Here is a 20,005-nt window from a genome sequence, read left to right as displayed (position 1 = left end):
GCATGCAGGAGGCAGAGGCAGGCAGATCTCTGTGAGTTCAAGATCAGCCTGGGCTACAGAGTGAGTTCCAGGACAGACTCCAAAGCTACACAGAGAAACCCTGTTTCTAAAAAACCAAAAGGGAGGGGGAGAAAAAAAGAACGAAAACAAACAAACAAACCCCCACATCTTTGGTAATTAAGCACTTTCCTTAATTTTAGTACTGAAATGTCCTTTAGTATTAAAACAAAAAAAAAAAAACCCTTTCCTTTCCATGTGATTATTGGGGACACTTGGAGGAACAAGTTTATCTCTTCCATTTAGGTCTCAGTCATCCATTATGAGTTGTTTTTGTTTCTGAGACAAAGAAATGGAGACTGCCTTTGACCAAAAAATAGGATAGCTGGCTTTAGAAGCCTGTCCTCCCTAGCTGCCGTTTAAGATAGCCCCTGAGAACATACAGCAATACTGCGGAACTTTGAATGATGTAGCTCGTCAAAGCTCATCTTCCTTTAATTTCCCTTTTTAGTATGAAGATGAGGAAGCAGCAGAAGAATTTAAGATTTCCAGCTTTGTGGACATGGTTCGAGACTGCAGTAGAATTGGTATTCCTTACAGCTCTCAAGGTGAGTATCTGACCAAGCCATTTAAGAAACTTGCTTGGGTGGTATGTGGGTTGAATGCGCCTACCTCTTTCATGGTAGATATTTGGCTGGAAAACCGCTTAACCCATTTTCACTAAGGCAAAGAATCAACCAGAATGAAATGTAGGGACACTCCTTTACAAACTCCTGTTCATAACCATGAAGTTACCACAGTAATATACCAAGCTACCTGTGGTCAAGGAGAACTGATAAGGGAATTAGCACAATTAACATCTAGTCTGTATCATTATTACTTAGAGTATAGATATGATGCATCTTCATAATAGGAAATTGTAATTTGAATAGTAATTTAAAAAGTTTGCTTATGAGGCTAGAAAGATGGCTAAGGGCATGTCCTGGTCTTTCAGAGGACCTGAGTTTGGTTCTCAGCAGCCATATCAGGCAGCTCACAGCTACTTGGAACTCCAGTTCCAGGGTATCTGACTCCATGGGTACCCACACATATACATACACATAATTAAAATAAAATAAATCGCCAGGCGGTGGTGGCGCACGCCTTTAATCCCAGCACTTGGGAGGCAGAGGCAGGCGGATCTCTGTGAGTTCGAGGCCATCCTGGGCTACAGAGTGAGTTCCAGGACAGGCTCCAAAGCTACACAGAGAAACCCTGTCTTGAAAAACCAAATAAATAAATAAATAAATAAATAAATAAAAATTAAAAAATAAATAAATAAAATAAATCTTTGTGCCAGGTGTGTTAGCACATACCTTTAACCTTTAATCCAAGCATTTGGGAGTCAGAAGTAGGTGGCTGTCCATAAGTATGAAGCGAGTATGGTCCAGATAGTGGATTCCAGGCCAGCTAAGGCTACATAGAGACCCTCTCTCAAACAAGCAAACAAAAATGTGTACAGGACATGGAATACAGGGGGGAAGTCAATAAGTTTATTAGTGCTAATATTGTAGGAAGAAAAAAACACTGAACATTGAAACTGTTGTTATAAAAAGGACACTCATTTTTGTTTTGTTTTGTTTTGATACAGGGTCTCACTGTGTAGCTACCCCTTGCCTAGGACTAGCTATGTAGACCAGGCTGGCTTCAAACTCCAGAGATCCACCTGCCTCTGTCTCCCAGGTTAAAGGCAAATTCCATTATACCTGTCAAAAAAAACCTTTTTGATTTAATTTAGTAGTTTCCTCTTGAGGAATCTAATTGGCTGTTTCTTCAGAGAGAACTTAGGTCTGTTAATAAATATACTCACTAAATGGTGCAAATCACTTGCAATAGAGTACTGTTTATTTATTTATTTTGTTTTTTTTGGAGGGGGTGGGTTCTAGACAGGATTTCTCTGTGTAGCTCCAGCTGGCCTTGAGCTCACGCTGTAGACCAGGCTGGCCTTGAACTCACAGAGATCCACCTGCCTCTGCCTCCCAAGCACTAGGATTAAAGACATGCACCACCACTGCCTGGCTTACTTTTTTTTTTTTTTTTTTTTTTAAGAAAACCAAAATGTGAACATGTGTTATAGAGAAGTCTGAATTTATGTTACTTGCTTGTGATTTTAATTTTCCTTGAATTTCACATTATATTTGTAGTTTCAATATCTAACCCTCTTATCTGTTCATACTTACTTTGCTCAAGGAAGTCCTAGTATATTTGTAAGAAATGATGCCTGCCTAACAGCATGAAAATGGGTTCAAACTGTTGTCCAGGATGGAGTTTGATATGTGTTGGTGTGTGTGATTTCCCTAGGTCACTTACAGATATTTGATATGTTTGTGGTGGAGAAGTGGCCAATTGTACAGGCCTTTGCACTTGAAGGCATTGGAGGCGATGGATTTTTTACCATGAAATACGAGGTATGTATGAAAACTAGTATGTTTGATTTTTATCATAAAGTGAACATGCATTAAAAAAACAAAAAACAAAAGCCAAGATCTTACTATGTCTGGCCTGGAACTCATAAGAAATCTACCTGCCTCTGCCTCCCAGTTGCTGGGATTACAAGTGTCATCATGCCTGGCTTTGAAAGAGATTGCCTGTGCACAAAGATTTTTATTTCTGTATTTCTTGCATCTTGGAGATAGATTAATGGGTGAAAGTGAGTCTGGAAATTGACTCATCCATAGTACAGGTTAGGGAATGTGGCCTGGTGACTGAAGGCATCTATTTGGCTCCAGGGGACCCCAACTGATGTGACCTGACCCAATAGAAAACCAGGGAGGGGAAGCATTGTCATGTTAGAAATGGGGACATCTTGTTGAATAGTACCTTTAAAAGCAAGTGAAAGGAATAACAACCTAAGGAAGTGTTTGGGGACTTGCCTAGAAGGACACCACCCTCTCTAAGGTTATCTGTGGACTTCACCTTCTGTCAAGTTAGAATTACTATAGTTACAATGTGAAAATAAGGCTTTGGGAGTTGCCCTTGAAATGTCCACAAATTCAAAAGGAACTTGAAGGGAATTTGGCCACAGTAGACAGAAAGGAAACCATTTTACAATAATGGTTATGTTTGTTTTATCTTTTTGTGAGAGAGAGGGGGCTCTGTGTAGCCCTAGCTGTCCTGGAACTGACTTTGTAGATCAAGCTGGTCTTAAACTCAAAAGATCTGCCTGCCTCTGCCTACCGAGTGCTGGGATCAAAGGCATGTGCCACCACTGCTCAGCTGGTTATGTTTGTTTTTATTTAATTGTCTGAACTATTTAGAGTGCCTTCTATATTTCAGGTATATCATATAAAGTAATTTAATTTGTATAGTGACCCTCTGGGGTAGGTACTGTTTTATGTTTCTCTAACAGAGGGATTAACCCAATTTACCCAAAGACACAGAGCTAGTGAGTGAGGGACAGGGCTGGGGCCAGGCCTAGATGGTCAGGCTTAGAGCCTGTATCCTAACCTGGGCTGTGTCTATGTGACATTAAGAAGTGCCACACCATTGATACAGTCCAAGTGAGACAGGCTTTATGGCTCTTGCCTTAGATACTTCATACTGTGAAGTCATATTTACAAGGGAAGACACTCCCCTCAAAAAACTTGGAAGGGTGAATGTAGATCTGTATTTTGAATTGTGCCTTCAGGGGTGGGATGGGCCATGTGGAGGAAATAGTGATTATCATATAAGACTATAAATCTTAATATCCCTGTCTTAGCCAAACATGGTGCATGTCTGTAATCCAGCCATCAGGAGGCCAAGGCAGGAAGATCACTAGTTCCATGCCTGCTTGGATTACATAGCAAGATCCTGTCTCATGCGTGCGTGCGTGCGTGCGTGCGTGCGTGTGTGTGTGTGTTGAGACAGGGTTGAGACAGGGTCTCACTGTGTAACCTAGGCTGCCCTCATTCAGGATCCTCCTGCTTCAACCTCCCAGTTACAGGCATGTGCCACCACACCTAACATGTAACTGCTCACTTTTATTTTTCCAGGTGTTCCTCTTTTGCCTCCATCTCATTACCCCATGCACACCTCCCTCTGTCCCACAATCTTAGTTTTTTTTTTTTTTTTTTGGTTTTTCGAGACAGGGTTTCTCTGTGTAGCTTTGCGCCTTTCCTGGAACTCGCTTTGGAGACCAGGCTGGCCTCGAACTCACAGAGATCCGCCTGGCTCTGCCTCCCGAGTGCTGGGATTAAAGGCGTGCGCCACCACTGCCCGGCTTGTTTTTTTTTTTTCTTATCCTGCCTTTCTCAGTTACTTAATGTATAGAACAGTTTGTTCTGTAGTTCCTATTTCCCAGTGTCCTTTCCCAGCTCTGATGGCCTGATGACTGGCTTATGCCTCTTTGAGAGGAGAGTTTCAGCTACTTACAGCTTAACTTAGTGCATGGCCATACCCAAAAGAAAGCCATCAGTTCAGAGAACCTGCATTCCTGATATGGTAAGTGCCAGCCTGAGGAAGGAAGCCAGGCCCACCATAGCTTTTTCTTGGCTTTTAGGTTGAGCTAAACTGAGTCATGGTTATAGAGAACTTTTCCTTCCTTGAAGCACCAGGAAAAAGGTTCTTTTGGTTGAACTTCCTTGGCTCTAGTTTCCTTCTTACTGGTAAGGGGCTGAAACTGTGGCCTGGCAATGTTAAATTTACAGTGACCAGCTCCCTGAAGAAAAGATACGATCAGCAAATACTAAATAAAAATGAGAGTAAACAAGGAACATTTGTTTACTTATATATGAACAAACATAAAATCTTCAGTTGAAAGGTCAAATAATACTAAAGAAAAGGATCCAAGGCTGGCGTGTAATTAAGTTAGTAGAGTGCTTGCTTAGCATGCGCAAAGCATGGAACTGGGTGTGGTTGCACTCAGGAGATGGTGGAAGTTGGAGGATCAGAAATTCAGGGTCATCCATCCTTGGCTGTGTAGAGTTCCAAGCTGGTATGGACTACATGAGACCCTATCTCAAAAAAACAAAACAAAACCACAAGAAAAAGATTTAGCAAATTGTACATGGTGGTATATGTCTGTAATCCCAAGAGTTGGGAGTCTGAGGCAGGAGGGTTGCAGGTGTGATAGTTAGACATTGCATCACTGTAACAAAATATCTGATTGACAGAAACTATCAAAGGAGGAAGACTTTGGGCCTGAGTTTCCATAAATTTCAATTCAGAATCCTTGGCCCATGGTGAAGGAGAACATCATGGCAATGGGACCATGTGGCAGTGGCTGATCAGCTCATGGTACACAGAAGCAGAGATGAGGAAGGGACTGGAAGCCAGGTGTACCTTCAAAAGCATGTCCCTAGTGACCATATTTCCTTCCTCATAGACCTCACCTCCTCAAGTTTCCACCACCTCTGAAACATCACCATCACCTACTGACATAAGTTCAGCATATTTCATATTCAAACTATAACAGCAAGTTCTCCTTAGTCTTGGCTACATAGAGAGACTTTATCTTGAAAAACAAAATAAAACAAGTCAGAATTCCTCAGAGTACCAAAGAGCAGAGCATCTAGGATGCTAACATAGATCAGCATGCTCTTGAAGAGTCTATTCTCTTCACATCCTGAAGTCAGTAGGTGAGGAAAACTCTATGGATTACTTGGATCTCAGAGGTGATTTTTGTCTTCTCCTGCCCCCAAACATTTGGCTTTGAGAGAAGAAGTGCAAAAGGAAGGTGCTGCACAGAGGCTAGGGATGCTGCATGCATTGTACTGCGCAGGAGTGTCTGCGCAGGCAAGGAGATAACAGTAGTGGCATGTCGGGGAAGTCCTGGAGTAAGCAGACTGGGAGGGACTGTTCAACTTTAGGATTGAAAGCCGGGCAGTGGTGGCGCACGCCTTTAATCCCAGCACTCCGGAGGCAGAGGCAGGCGGATCTCTGTGAGTTCGAGGTCAGTCTGGTCTACAGAGAGAGTTCCAGGACAGGCACAAAGCTACACAGAGAAACCCTGTCTCGAAAAAACAAAACAAAAACAAAAAACAAAACACACTTTAGGATTGAATTGCTAATCTCAGCGCTCAGTTGGTAGAGACAAGTAGAACTATGAAGCCAAGGCCAGGCAGGCTACAAAGCAAGCCCTAGGCCAGCCAGAGCTCACCAGAATGAGACCCTGTCTCAAAAAAAAGCAGACAAGCAAAGATTATGCTAGTGATGAAAATGGAGCAGTTAGTACACCTGATGAGGGTAGAAATGTACTTTACCTAATATTTGTGTGGTAATTTGTGTGATAATATTTGTGTGATGCTATAAACAGCTAATGATGTACCCAAGAAGGTGGTATAGAGAAGAAGTGTGGGGTGGGATGATAGAGAAGACCTGCATCTTTGCATAAGTTAATATTTAACTTCTAAATTGATCGTGAAAGGAACATATGTCAATATATAGACATAAATAACAACAGCAACAACAAACTCTTAAGTAGCTGTTTTTGAGTGAGACTAATGGGCTTTCCAGAAGGTTCAAATAGAGGAGTCAGATTTTTTATTATAAGCTTTTTGTACTGTTTGATTTTAAATCACAAGCTTGTATTATTTTAATTAAAGTGATAAATAAAAAACATAGCATGTGTATATATGTATAAATGTGTATGTACCGTCATTGAATGTAATCAGATGATATACTAAAGATTCTGAAAATAATTTCTTTGAATGAGAAAATATTTACTAATTTGTATAGGGTCTAACATATTAATAAAATTTTGGTTTATTCTAATGGAGTTAATAAAGCCTTGTTTTAATAATAAATACAGTTAACAAAATTAATAATTTATAAATAACACAATATCATCAATAATATAATTAATACAATTTTGGTTTATTATTCTAGTAACACCATTTATACCAAGATAGTAATTTTTGAATATCAGAAAATCAGAAGTAATTGGCTGTCTAGTGATTTGACTTAATTGTTTCATTGTTTTCCCTTTGTTGCAGTTACAGGATATAAGTTTGAGTCTGTGGAATGTCTACAGCAAGATGGACCCTATGTCTCTGGAGAATATGCTTTCAGAAGTAAGGAGCCAAAACGTATTTAACATAACTATGTTCATTATCCTAGCCGTGTCCAATACCCACCAAAGGTATTTAATTTGGGGAAATGCAAGGTATATCTTAGTTTGCTTTATCAAAGAGCAGAGCACCTCTTCCTAGATTGTGCTAGACTCCTGCAAGGTAGAAAACCGGGGAGAAGGAGGCTTCCTCTTCCACTCTGAGGAAAGCCTAGGCCTCCTGCCTGGTGAGACAGCTAGTTTCACATGAAGTTGTTTTGTTTTTTGTTTTCAGGGGGAGGGGGTGGATGTGCTGGGCTTTAATAAAACAGTGTAAAAGTTGTCTTTTGTAGCATGAAAAACTAAGATGACAAATTGCTTAAAGAGATGAAGGTTTGGACCAGAAGTGGCAAACTTGTCCTGTTTGCTAGATAGTAATATTTTAACATCCTGCCTAGGTCCTTGCAACAGCTCAGCAATATCATTGTAGCACAAAAGCTATTCAAGACAGTGCTTAAACTGGGTGTGTCTGTGTTCTACAGCTGTCTTGTTTACAGAAGTGTGTCCCACCCTAGACTGGAATTTGCCAGCTCTTCAGTCATTAATTGTTCATCTTGGTGTGGTAGCACATGCCTTTAATCCCAGTACTCTGGAAGCACAGGATGGTGGAGCTCTGTGAGTTCAAGGCTAGCCCTGGCTACATAGAGTTCCAGATTAACTAGGACTACACAGTGAGATCCTGTCTCAAAAGAAATAAACAAACAAAATCTTGTTATGGGGCCAATGAGATGACTCAGCCTGTAGGAGCACTTGTTGCCAAGCCTGATGACCTGTGTTTGGTCCCTGAAATCCACAGAGAAGGAGATAACCAATCCCACAAAGTTGTCTTCTAACCTATAAAATAAATAAATAAATGCTCATCGTTTGCCAGAATCCTCTGAGATCTGTCACTTATAATTTGTACTAACCATTTAGAATAGGGTAGAGTAGATTGTTTTCTGTTGTTTTTTTTTAAATGATCAGTAAATAAAAACAAAAGAAAAGATTAACTAAGACTGATCTACTTGGAGGGTATGCAAAGAAAATTAGAATCTGTCTTTGTCCTTCTCGCCTATGTATTGAAAAAGATAGCCAGCATGACAGCCTTTAATACTGGCACTTGGGAGGCAGAGACAGGTGAATCTCTGAGTTTGAGGCCAGCTGGTCTCAGAGTGAGTTCCAGACAATCTCATGTCCTAGAGATCCTTTCCCCAGATTGTTCAGTACTGAAACATAGCCCCTTCCCTCCTTGTCAAACACAAACCAAAAAGCAGTAAATGCTTTGGCAGCCATAAACAGATAAAAAGTAAGATTTGGGCTGGTTTGGATTTCTTCATTGCAAAAACTAAAAACAACAAAAGAAAAACAAAAAAAACAAAAGAACAGTAAAGCAAGCTGGGCATGTTTGCACATGCATTTAATCCCAGCACTTGGGAGGCAGAGGCAGACAGATCTCTGTGAGTTCAAGGCCAGCCTTGTCTACAGAACAAGTTCTAGGACAGCCAAGGCTACAAAGAAAAACCCTGTCTCTAAGAAAGTGGGGGGGGGGGGGCGAGGAGGGAAAGGGGGGAAAGAGAGAGAGACAGAAGGAGGGGGGAGGAAAAAGAGTACAAAAAAAGTACAATTTTCAAAATATGGGCAATGGGGGATGGTTCAGTTGTTAAGAGCACTTGATATCCTTAAAGCAGACGTGGGTTCAAATCAACTCCCATCATCTACATGACAGCTCGAAACTGTCAGTAGCTCTCGTTCCAGGGGATATGACACCTTCTTCTGGCCTCTGCAGGTACAAGGCAGGCAGCCAGTGCATTTAATTTCATGTAGATAAAACTGCTCATACACATAAAATTAAAATATATATAGGCAATGGAGCTGGGTATGTGACAGACACATACCTGTAATCCCACACTTGGAGAGAAGGGCAGGATGGTCTTTGGAAATTCAAGTCCAGCCTGGTCTAGATAGTGAGATTCCAGTTAGCTGGGACCCTGTCTCCAAAAACAAAACAGAATAAGTGAAATAATTGACACAAGGAAATTAACAGCTGTGCATAGTGGTACATACCTCTAATCCTAGCATGTAGGAGGCTGAGGCAGGAGGATCAATGATTTAAGGTAATCCAAGATCCTATCTCAAAAAAACAAAAGAAAACAACAAAAGAAATTAATAATTATCAAAAAGTTATTGCCTCACTTCAGTGTAAAATCTTGATAAGGGGAATAATTTTCTCTAAAAACATTTTCTCCAGTTAAAGTAGACCACAGACATATTGGAAATCTAAAATAAACAATTGAAAAAGATATAGGAAATAGCAGAAGCATATCGTTTTCTAGGTGAATTCTTTTGCATTTTAGATTTTTGTTTAAGACAGGTCATATTTTATAAGCGAATTATACTAAAATGGTACAGTACAGTTTGAGAGCTAGTTAAAGGTCAGTCTTACCCTTAAAATATTTGAATTTAGTAGGAAATTCATTTTAATGTAAAAGCATGAGAAGAAACAGCTAGGAAGTCTGTAGATGAGGTGATCCAGGACTGGCCTTGGGTGGCGCCCATGTTGTTTTGTCTTTGGGTAGTGGCTCACACATCTTTTGAACCCTGTAGCCCATACCCTTGGCATTTCCTCGCCAGTTACTGTATGATGTTCCATGTCGTATTTTGCAAATTCCTGACCTAGACATAGAATTGATCTTTTCTCCAACTGCTGGCTACTTTGAATGGGAAACCGTATTTCAGCAGCACACTGAATGTTAGGGATGCTCACTGTGACTGGTGTGGTCCGATTCTAGGCCTCTTTAGCAGGCAGAGCTTCCTCCGTTGTGTGGGTGTGAGTGTATGCAATACATAGGATTTGAAGGCTGGACAGATGGCTCAGTGGTTAAGGCTTACTCTTCTTACAGAGGGCCCAGGTAGGTACCCAGCACCCGCTTGGCTCACAACCATCTGTAACTCCAGTTCGAGGGGAGCTGAGGACCTCTTCTGACCTCTATGGGCACCAGGCACATACATGATGCATATACATACATGGAAGCAAAACATTCATACACAAAAATAAAAATAAATAAATCTTTAAGAAATATAAAAAGAATGTGGATATGGAAAAATGTATTTTGAGGCAGTTTTGTCATTGAGTAAGCATTATAGAGTATGATAACATAAACCTAAATGATAAAGCCCCTTATATAGTATATGCTATCATATGTTTGGTCTGTCATTAACCAAAATATCTAGTGAGGAATGTTGGCATAGGCCTCTAATACCAGTACACAAGAGGCTGAGGCAGGAGGATAATGAGCTTGAGGTCAGCCTGGGCTACATACTAAGATGCTATCTCAAAACAAATTCCAATCCTCCCCCAAAATTCCACATTGTGATTATTGAGAATTTTATAAATATATGTATGTGCATCTTATACATGTGTATAGACATAGCTTAGGTGGATGGATAGAAAGATAGATAGCAGTAAGCAAGGAATTCTAGTGAAGGCTAGGCACCTTTTTTTTTTTTTTTTTTTTGGTTTTTTTGAGACAGGGTTTCTCTGTGTAGCTTTGCGCCTTTCCTGGAACTCACTTGGTAGCCCAGGCTGGCCTCAAACTCACAGAGATCCGCCTGGCTCTGCCTCCCGAGCGCTGGGATTAAAGGCGTGCGCCACCACCGCCCGGCCGATTTTTTTTTTTTTTTTTTGGTTAAGGCTAGGCATCTTTAATCCCAGCACTTGGGAGGAAGAGGCGGGCCAGTTTGGTCTACATAGAGAGCTCCAGGCCAGTGCTTCATAGTAAAGCACTGTCTAAAACAATAACAAATTAAAATAGAGAACATTTTTATCAACCCAGAAAGTTATCTGTGTCCATGTGCAGTCAGTGTCTATCCTCAATCCTCAGATAAGTACTGCTGACCCACTTTGTCTGCATAGATATTCTTTTCCTGGACATTTTCTTTTCAATGATAATAAATAACCACATAGAACAGCCTGGTATTTCAGATAAGTTCGTGATTCCTGTTCTCTAATGGACCTCTCATATGACACTCTGGGTTTTTTTTGTTTGTTTGTTTCTTTTTAAATAGGACTTGGTGGTGTTTGAGCATCAGTGGACAAGCTTCTTTGCTAATTTTGACACAGAAATCCCTTTCCTGCTGGAACTTTCAGAATCTCAGGCGGGTGAGGTATGTAAGTGAAAATCATAAAGAAAAAGAAAAATTGGTTAATTTTTTGTTGTTGTTATTTTATTATTGAGACAGGGTCTCACTATGTAGCCCTGGCTGTCCTGCAACTTAACAATCCACCCACCTCTTCCCTCCCAAGTGCTAGGGTAAAAGGCATGAACCACCATGCCTGGCTTATTAAATTTTTTTCAGGATACACCACCGTAGAGGTTTGTTTTGGTTATCATTTCTATAAATGATATGTCATAAAAGAAATACCCTCCCTTGCCTGTTAAAAAAAACGTTTTGGAACTGGGAGTGTAGTTCAGAGGTAGATTATTTGCACAGTATGTTCAAGGCCCTGGTTTCAATCCCCTACGCCCCCCCAATTTTTTTTTTCTTGTGACAGCTTCTCTATTAGAAGGATATTCACCTTTCAGTGTGATGGCGTCCCCGACCAGTAGTTATGTTGAGTGCTAGTTAGTAATTCTGTACCTCTGAATACCAGCTAAGCCTCTTGGTAATCATGAGTGCCATGCTATCTTTCCAAGCCTTCGTTGGTAGTGAGTAACTAACTACCTGGTTTAAGTTAAGGCACAGCTCATGACTAAAGTGAACTGTCTATTTGGAAAACCAGGGAATGGAACAGTCACAAACACTGTTCAACAGAAAGAAATCAGAAGAGCTATCTTGAGCTTGCTTTTGAGCCTAGCTTGGGCTTAAACTGTCACTGCTCCATTCTTCAGTGAACCATGGTAGCCCAGAACAAGCCCCCCTACTTGACCATCAGGAGTTGATCTGATATTACACACACACACACACACACACACACACACACACACACACACACACACTCACTCACTCATACACACTCACTGTAATGTTATACACTGCTGCTATTTTTCTTGAAGACCTTAATAATTAGGAAAGAATCTTACCTATTTGTTTTCACTTTTCTCTGGTGCTCTGCATTCCTCTGTGTGGATCCAGTTTTCTGTCTTCCTCTAAGAGTGTCCTTTAACTTTTTCTGTAATTAAGTCTTATGATGATGAATCCTTTCAACTTCAGTAGCTAAAGGGGAACAGAATAGGGAAACAGAATTTTTTCCCATTGTTTTTTGTTTGGAGATAGGATCTCACTATGTAGTCAAGGCTGACCTTGAACTCACTGGCTTGCTGCTTCAACCTTGCAAGTGCTGGGATACTAGATAATGTCTTAGTTATCATACTGTTGCCATGAGAAAACACCTTGACCAAGGCAACTTACAGAAGAAAGTTTTTGGGGCTTAACAGTTCTAGAGGGTGGGTCCATGACCACCACAGGTGGGAGCATGGTAGCAGGCAGAGCGCAGCAGCAGCAGCAGCAGCAGCGCGAACTCGCATCTGATCCACAGGCAAGAGGCAGAGAGACACTGGGAATGGTGTGGGGTTTTGAAACCTCCAAGCCCACCCCAGTGACATACCTCCTAATTCTTCTTATACTAACTGGGGACCAAGTATTCAAATATATGAGTCTATGGACGCCATTCTTATTCAAACTACCATAGATAAGTACCACCACTCCCAGCTTCAACTTCATTTCTGAAAGTTATTTTTTTGCCATGTATAGATTCTAGGTTAATTTTTTTTTTTCCCTTTCAGTGTGTGAATGATGTTGCTCCATTACCTGCTTATTCACATTGTTTCTGATGATTAGGTTTTTTGTCTCAATTTTTGTTCCTGTGGATATAGGTCTTTTCTCCTCTGGCAACATGTAAGATTTCTCTCTCTCTCTTTTTTTCTATTCGTGTTTTTTGAAATTATAATTTAAGCGGGGTGGTGGTGGTGCATGCCTTTAATCTCAGCACTCAGGAGGCAGAGCCAAGTGGACCTCTGAGTTTGAGGCCAGCCTGGTCTACAGAGCAAGATCCAGGACAGGCACCAAAACTACACAGAGAAACCCTGTCTTGAAAAACAAAAAAAAAAAAAAAAAAATTAGCTTTTGTTTCCTAGGAAAAGTTTATCATTATACTTCTGTGTTCTTTAATCCCTGATTAGTGATTTAAATTAGCTGTTATATTTGTGTTTAAAGTTTTTGGAACACAGGGACTTTAGCAGAAGAGAAGAGGCCAGGTAAGATTAGTGGTTTAACTGTAGATGCTGATTGGTCAGGGTTCCTTTCTGTAATTAAACACTATGTATTCGAATGGTTTTGCTTTTGTTTTTCTTTGCCTTTTGCAGTCTTTTTCTATTTTCTTCACTATGTTTTGTTTCATTGCTATATCCCAAATTCATGATTTTATCTACCACATTATCTTTCTGTGTTCTTATACTCTGTACACATTCGTCTTTCTGTTACATACTACTCATTCTCCTGGCATGTGAATGCACATGTACACATATGTGGGAAGTTTTGGTGTTTTCAAAGCTGTTGTCTTACATCAGATGTTGGCTTCTTTTTTAGCCATTCAGAAGCTACTTCAGTCATGGAATGATCTCCAGCCACATTACTGAAAACAGGTACGTTTCCTGGAAAGGAAGTGCAGGTGATACAGAGTTGAAAACGGGGGTGCTGAATATGGGGGGTATCTAAGTTCAGAGTGTGAGCTGACTCCAGTTACAGCGTAAGACATTCTTAGTTGTGATTCATTTGTCTTGGTGCTTTGTGCTTTTGTATTTGCTTTATTTTTCTGTAATCATTTGTTAAAATGGCTTTTAAAATATAATCTACTTCAATCTAAAAGAAAGGAATTTTTATTCCATCCCTAGCTCAGGAAAGCAAAATGAAACAGTATCCAGCTGCAGGCAGGGAGCAGCATTTTTTTTTTTTTTTTGCCTTTTTGTTTATTTATTTATTTATTTAAAATTTTTCATTTTTATTTATTTATTTTTTCTATTATCAGCTTGATACAGTACAAATTCTTATCCTAATAGTGAACTGTTTGACTGAGGCTTGCCCAGTGATTGAGTAAAACCAACTTATTATAAGCCACAGTCATCCTAGGGTCCCCCTGCTAGGTAGCCTCCCTGGATCTGTGGGTAAGCAGCATTATTTTGAGGGGGGTAAGATGAATCAAGCTAAGCGCCCAGCTCCTTGCGAAGGCTGGGGTGGTGCGGGTTTCTGGGCATTTCCTTCTGCACCTTTCTCATGTCAGCAGTTTTCTCTGGTGGGTAGAGGAGACAGAGAGATCCTCAGTCTTCCCCTAAGTCCAGTCCAGTCTCACAGACAAACCAAACCATTTCTGTTTAAAGTGTAACTTAGCTTGAACTCAGTTCCAGAAGAAAAAGGAGTCATGTGCATTTGCTTTTCTAAGTGCTACATGGGAAATTCCCTTGGTGCTCTTGGGAAAGTTCTCTGACTAAACTGTCTGAAGGGATTGGCTAAAACACCTTCAGAATGAGGAGGAAGTGGGAGTCTTGTCAGAGGTGAAGGAAGACGGGACTGGCAGTAGGCACATGGGGAGGTGGTGTGATAGGGTATCATCGTAGCATCCTTCTTCTCCTCCTCTTCCTGCACTCCTGAAAGGTACTTAGAAGCTGGTAGCTGCTCTGTTGTCTATTGGATCTGAGTAGTCCAACCACTATGACTCCTTAAAAGCTGTGTTTCTGTTATAATTTTGCCTTATAGAAAATCAGGGGCGCTGCCCTTGTTTGATAGCTGACTCTAGGAACTGGTTCCTCAAACAGGAGGTCTAGTAGGAAGGCATAAACTTAGCAGGAGTGTAGTTCTCTCCTGAGGGCCTGATCCCCAGGGGTCGCTAGGAAGAGCCAGAGACATCTGACACCCCTTCCAAGCCAGCTGGGGACATTAAGTAGATTAGCCTTTGCCCGTCTGTCCTGTGGTCACAGCACTCAGAAAGCCTGCGATCCCGTTGTGGGACTTTGTCTGATTACGTTGTGCCTTGCTGCTCCAGCCCTCATCGACAGCCCTTCGTTCTCTTTGGTAACCACTCGACACGAGACAACCTGAGCGCTGGCAGCTTTAACTTCCCTTCTGAGGGCCACCTGGTGCGCAACACTGGTCCTGCGGGGAGCTTTGCCAAGCACATGGTGAGTGGCCAGACTGTCTGCTACTTAATTAATTTTACTATCTAATAACAAGGAAGAGCTGCTGGCCAAAAGGAACCTTTTTCAGTTATTATGTTGACTTAATCCTGAATTTGAAGTTGTTTTTACAGTGAAAAGAAGAAATTAATAACTCACAAAATATATCTTAATAAGTAGTGGGTGTGAATTTGAAAACATCTGTTTATGTGTGTGTGTGTGTGTGTGTGTGTGTGTGTGTGTGTGTGTGTGTGTGTGTGATTTGCAGAGGGGAGAGGGTCACATGTATCACAACACATGTGTGGAAGCCAGAGGACAGATTTTAGGGAGCCAGTTCTTTCCTTCTGTCGTCACATGGGTTCCAGGGGTTGAACTCTGGTCATTAGGCTTTTATCTACTGAGCCCACCCAACCAACCTCTGATTGTTCTTTATTACATGATGGTGTATTGTTTGCTATATTCTTTAAAAAGGGTGGTGGCGGCACATGCCTTTAATCCCAGTACTTGGGAGGCAGAGGCAGGTAGATCTTTGTGAGTTCGAGGCCAGCCTGGTCTATAAAGCAAATTTTAGGACATCCAGGACAGCCTGGACTGAGAAATCCTGTCTCAAAAAAAAAAAAAAGAAGAAGAAGAAGTGTCAGGGGCCAAGGAGATGGCTTAGTGTTTAGATCACCAAAGCCCACATAAAAGCTTGACATGGTGGTCAACTATGTGTGATCCCAGCATGCCCCTGTCGGAAGGTGGGAGGCAGGAACAGGAGACTCCAAAGCTTGAGGGTTAGCAAACTAGCCTGTGTATGCAGCAGCCTGTTTCAAACAAGATAGAAAAGCAGAGACCAACACCTCAAGGTTATTTAAACACACACACCATGGCATGTTTATGCCTGCACTCACGTATAGGAACATGTACAAACCCCTCCCCCCTCTCTCATACGCGCACACAAATAAGGGGAACATTACACTTGAATAGGGGCTCTAATGATTGTCCAAGTCTGAGCTGTCTTAGGAGAATGTTAAGTATTTTCAAATGTTTCTAACAAAGTATTTTTTTAAAATGTTGCAGGAAATTAGGAAAGCTAGAATGGTAGGTATAGTTAGTTTTAATTAGGATTTTGAGAACACAAGACCCATGTAGATGTAACCAACCGTCTTATTAAATAAGAAACACAGAGCCGATTCAGAGATGAAAGCCAAGAGGTCAGAGCGATAGCTAAGAGCTGAGATTAAAAACCTTACCCTTCACTGCTGCTGCTGTCTTACCTCTCCGCAAGAGACCTCTCTGAAAAGAGACCTACTTCCTGTCTGTTTGTCTTTATATAGACTTCCTGTTCTGCCTTGTCATTGGTTGTAAACCCAACCACATGACTGACTCGTCACTGCCTGTCTGTACAGACCTCCAGGTCTTCTATGGTTGGTATTGAGATTAAAGGCATGTGTCTCCAATGCTGGCTGTATCCTTGAACACACAGAGATCTACCTAGTTCTCCCTACCAAGTGCTGGGATTAAAGGCGTGCACCACGAACGCCCAGCTCCACTATGGCTTACTATTAGCTCTGACTCCCAGGCAATTTTATTTATTAACATACAAATAAAATCACATTTCAGTACAAATAAAATATCACCATAGACCCAAGTGAGTATGGTAGCATTTTTGGGCTGAAAGCTTGAAGCCTTGGGCCACCTCCAAGCTAGCTTGGGTTAGAGGACTACCAGAATGCATGTGCTGTAGAATTTTGCTGTCCCGTGGTCTCAGTTAGCATTAACTGTCAACTTGATACAACATACAATCACTCAAAAATGGAGTCTCCATTGAGTAAGTAGCTCTTTTTATCAGACATATGGACATTTAAGGGATTGTCTTGTTAATTGATATAGGAGAACCCAGCCCACTGTGGCAGTACCAATTCCTGGCGTAAGGGGCGATCTTGAGCTGTATAAGAAAGTCAGTTAAGCATGAGCCTGTGACCAAGCCTGCAAGCATTGTCTCTCTTCTGTTTCTGCTTCAGGTTCTTGCCTTGACTTCCTTCAGTGGTAGACTGTGACCTGGAAGTATAAGCCACATGAATCTTTTCCTTCCCCAACTGGCTTTTAGACATACAAAGGAGATGAAATTAGGACACCCCATTTTAATCTCCAGAATTGTTGGAATATATAGAAAATGCCAGAGGAGAGGCGTCTCTAAAAACTGTTGACCTCATGTGTTAAATCCAAATAGAGAAGACAGGATGACTTGTGTATTCTATTTCCATGTATATCCCATTTTAAAAAGGGTGGTGGTGGTGCAGGATAGCTATACTTTTCCCTTTACCCTCTAAGTTTAACTAAATTCTCTGAACATTTGACTCTGAAATGTGAAGAGAAAGAGGCAGACAGGCTATTAAGTTCAGAACCAAAACCGTGATGTAGTGGTTAAATTTTCTCTGTAATATATATACTGGCTACTGGGAAATGCTCACATCTGTCCAGAGAACAAGAAGACATAGTCTCATAAAACCAAAACTTGTGGATAAAAACTTCTATGCAATACCACAGAAAAGTATCATCCCCACCCCTGCCCTGAAAGGATGTGGGAAGAGCCTAGACACACTCCCTCACAGACTGGAGAGAATGAGATGCTGTTCCACCTTAACCCTCTTCAGCGTAGTTTCGGAGGAGGCCAAGTGTCACCATGGCTTTGACATCACCCAGCCAGCCTCTCTTTTGGGCAGAGTCTCTGAGGGCCAATCAAGAATCATGACTTTCTGGGCTGGAGAGATGGCTCATGGTTAAGAGAACTGGCTACTCTTCCAAAGGACCCAGGTTTGATTCCCAGCACCCACGTGGTGGCTTACAACCATCTGTAACTCTCGTTCCAGTGAATCTTATGTTTGAACCTTTAGTCACAAGGCACGCAAGTGGTACAAGACATTCATCATACAAAATACTCATACACATAAAGTAAAAATAAATTAAGGGGCTGGAGAGATGACTCAGAGGTTAAGAGCCCTGGCTGTTCTTCCAGAGGTCCTGAGTTCAATTCCCAGCAACCACATGGTGGCTCACAACCATCTGTAATGGGATCTGGTGTCCTCTTCTGGCCTGCAGGCAGAACACTGTATACATAATAAAGAAATAAATCTTTAAAAATAAATAAATAAAATAAATAAATTAATTAATTAATTAAAAGAATTATGACTCTGAAGTGTTAAAAAAAAAAAACAAAACTATTCTTGGGTTGGGGATTTAGCTCAGTGGTAGAACGCTTGCCTAGCAAGCGTAAGGCCCTGGGTTCGGTCCTCAGCTCCAGTAAAAAACAAAAACAAAAACAAAACAAAACAAAAAAAACTATTCTTGGATCCATTGAAACTGCCACTCTGGACTCTGGAAGACAGGTGAAACCAAAGAGCCACATTTAGTCCCCGTCAAGTGGAAATTGTGATGAAATCCTGGCATCTGAATGCGGACTTAGTATGGGTGAGAAACTTACAGGGTATGCAGTCTTAGGAGGAGTGCCACATTTTCATGGGTTTAATTTCTAGAACCCTGACAGGCTCTAATAGTAAAGAGCCAAGAAAAAAATCCTCGTGGACGATGAGGCAGGTGGATAAAGTCATTTATAATACGAGAAAAGTAGTAATATAGGCCTCCTCTCCAAAATAAAAGATTTTACCAAAGTCCCATTCCACTTAGAAGAAAGGCATTCCCCTAACCTTATCACACTCTCGCCTTCCTGAGACGCAGGGGAGAAAAAGTTAAAAGCTCTCGTGAAGGTTACAAGCACACCCAAATACTGAGACTTAATCATAAGGTTAGAGAATAGCCCCTCCCCATTCTCTTAGCACCACCCCAACAGATCTGCTGTATCTGAGCAGCAGATCACCAAGAAGTTCCTAGGAAACTCAAAGACACAGACATACAGGGCTACAAGAATATGGAGCCCATGGTACTTGGAGCTACAAAAAAATACTACACACAACTCAACACTCAGCCAGATTAACATCCAGTCTTGCACTAAAGGCTTGCTTATCTCAGGCCCTATTGCTTGAGTTATTGTGTCTAGCTTCAACAGCAAGTTGCAAGGAAAAAATAGTGGGTGAAAAGCAATTACATTATATTATTTCTAAAGAAAAGTCAGGTCTGTTGGCAGATGTCTGTAGTCCCATCACTCAGGAGGTTGGGGAAGGAAAATCACAGTTCAAGGCTAGCTTGAACAGCATAGCAACATTCTTGTCTCAAGGGGGGGGGGGATGGTAATATAGCCTTCAAAATCAGATAGGACTCATTTTTATAAATGTTCAAATATAACTTTTTATTATTGTTATTTGCAGTATAAGATGGAGCCCAGTGTCTTAAGAATATTAAGCAACTGTTCCATCTTTGAGCTATAGCCCTAGACCTGGAGAGAGAATTTAAAATAAACATAATTAATAGTTAAGACTCCAATGCAAAAAGTGGACGATATTTAAGAATAGATGAGTAAGCAGAGAATTAGAAACTCTAAGAAAGAATCAAAAGGAAATGCTAGAAATCAGAAACATTGTAACACAAATGAGAAATGTGTTTGATGCTAGACTAGACATACCAAGGAACTCATTCTTGACCTTGAAGATAGATCATTTCCCAGGCTGATGAGATGGCTCAGTGCCGGGGGTGGAATGGGAGGCTAGGCAACCTGAGTTCAATCCTTGGAACCCATAGGATAGAAGGAGAGAACTGATTCCCCACACAATGTCCTGGCATGTGTACACATACATGCACACACTTGCACACACAAACACAGAAAATAAATGTGATTAAAATAATAAAGGCTTGGGGCCTA

The 20,005-nt window shown here is 41.1% G+C and overlaps 1 protein-coding gene across 3 annotated transcripts in view; it reads left to right on the top strand.

Annotated features, from left to right (window-relative positions):
• Dnaaf9 (dynein axonemal assembly factor 9) overlaps positions 1-20,005 on the top strand; it is a 143,062-nt gene that overhangs the window by 23,253 nt on the left and 99,804 nt on the right. For all 3 annotated transcript variants that reach the window (XM_052724534.1, XM_052724533.1, XM_052724535.1), the window contains exons 5-10: positions 509-605; positions 2,338-2,444; positions 6,951-7,028; positions 11,108-11,206; positions 13,628-13,683; positions 15,078-15,213. In XM_052724534.1, coding sequence (XP_052580494.1) covers positions 509-605; positions 2,338-2,444; positions 6,951-7,028; positions 11,108-11,206; positions 13,628-13,683; positions 15,078-15,213 — 573 coding nt within the window. The remainder of the gene's footprint in view (positions 1-508; positions 606-2,337; positions 2,445-6,950; positions 7,029-11,107; positions 11,207-13,627; positions 13,684-15,077; positions 15,214-20,005) is intronic.

This window comes from Peromyscus californicus, unplaced genomic scaffold (genome assembly GCF_007827085.1).
Source record: "Peromyscus californicus insignis strain IS unplaced genomic scaffold, ASM782708v3 Scaffold_7__1_contigs__length_154581171, whole genome shotgun sequence".
NCBI lineage: Eukaryota > Metazoa > Chordata > Mammalia > Rodentia > Cricetidae > Peromyscus > Peromyscus californicus.
Note: the sequence above shows the minus strand (reverse complement) of the source record. Positions and strands in the feature narration are given on the sequence as shown.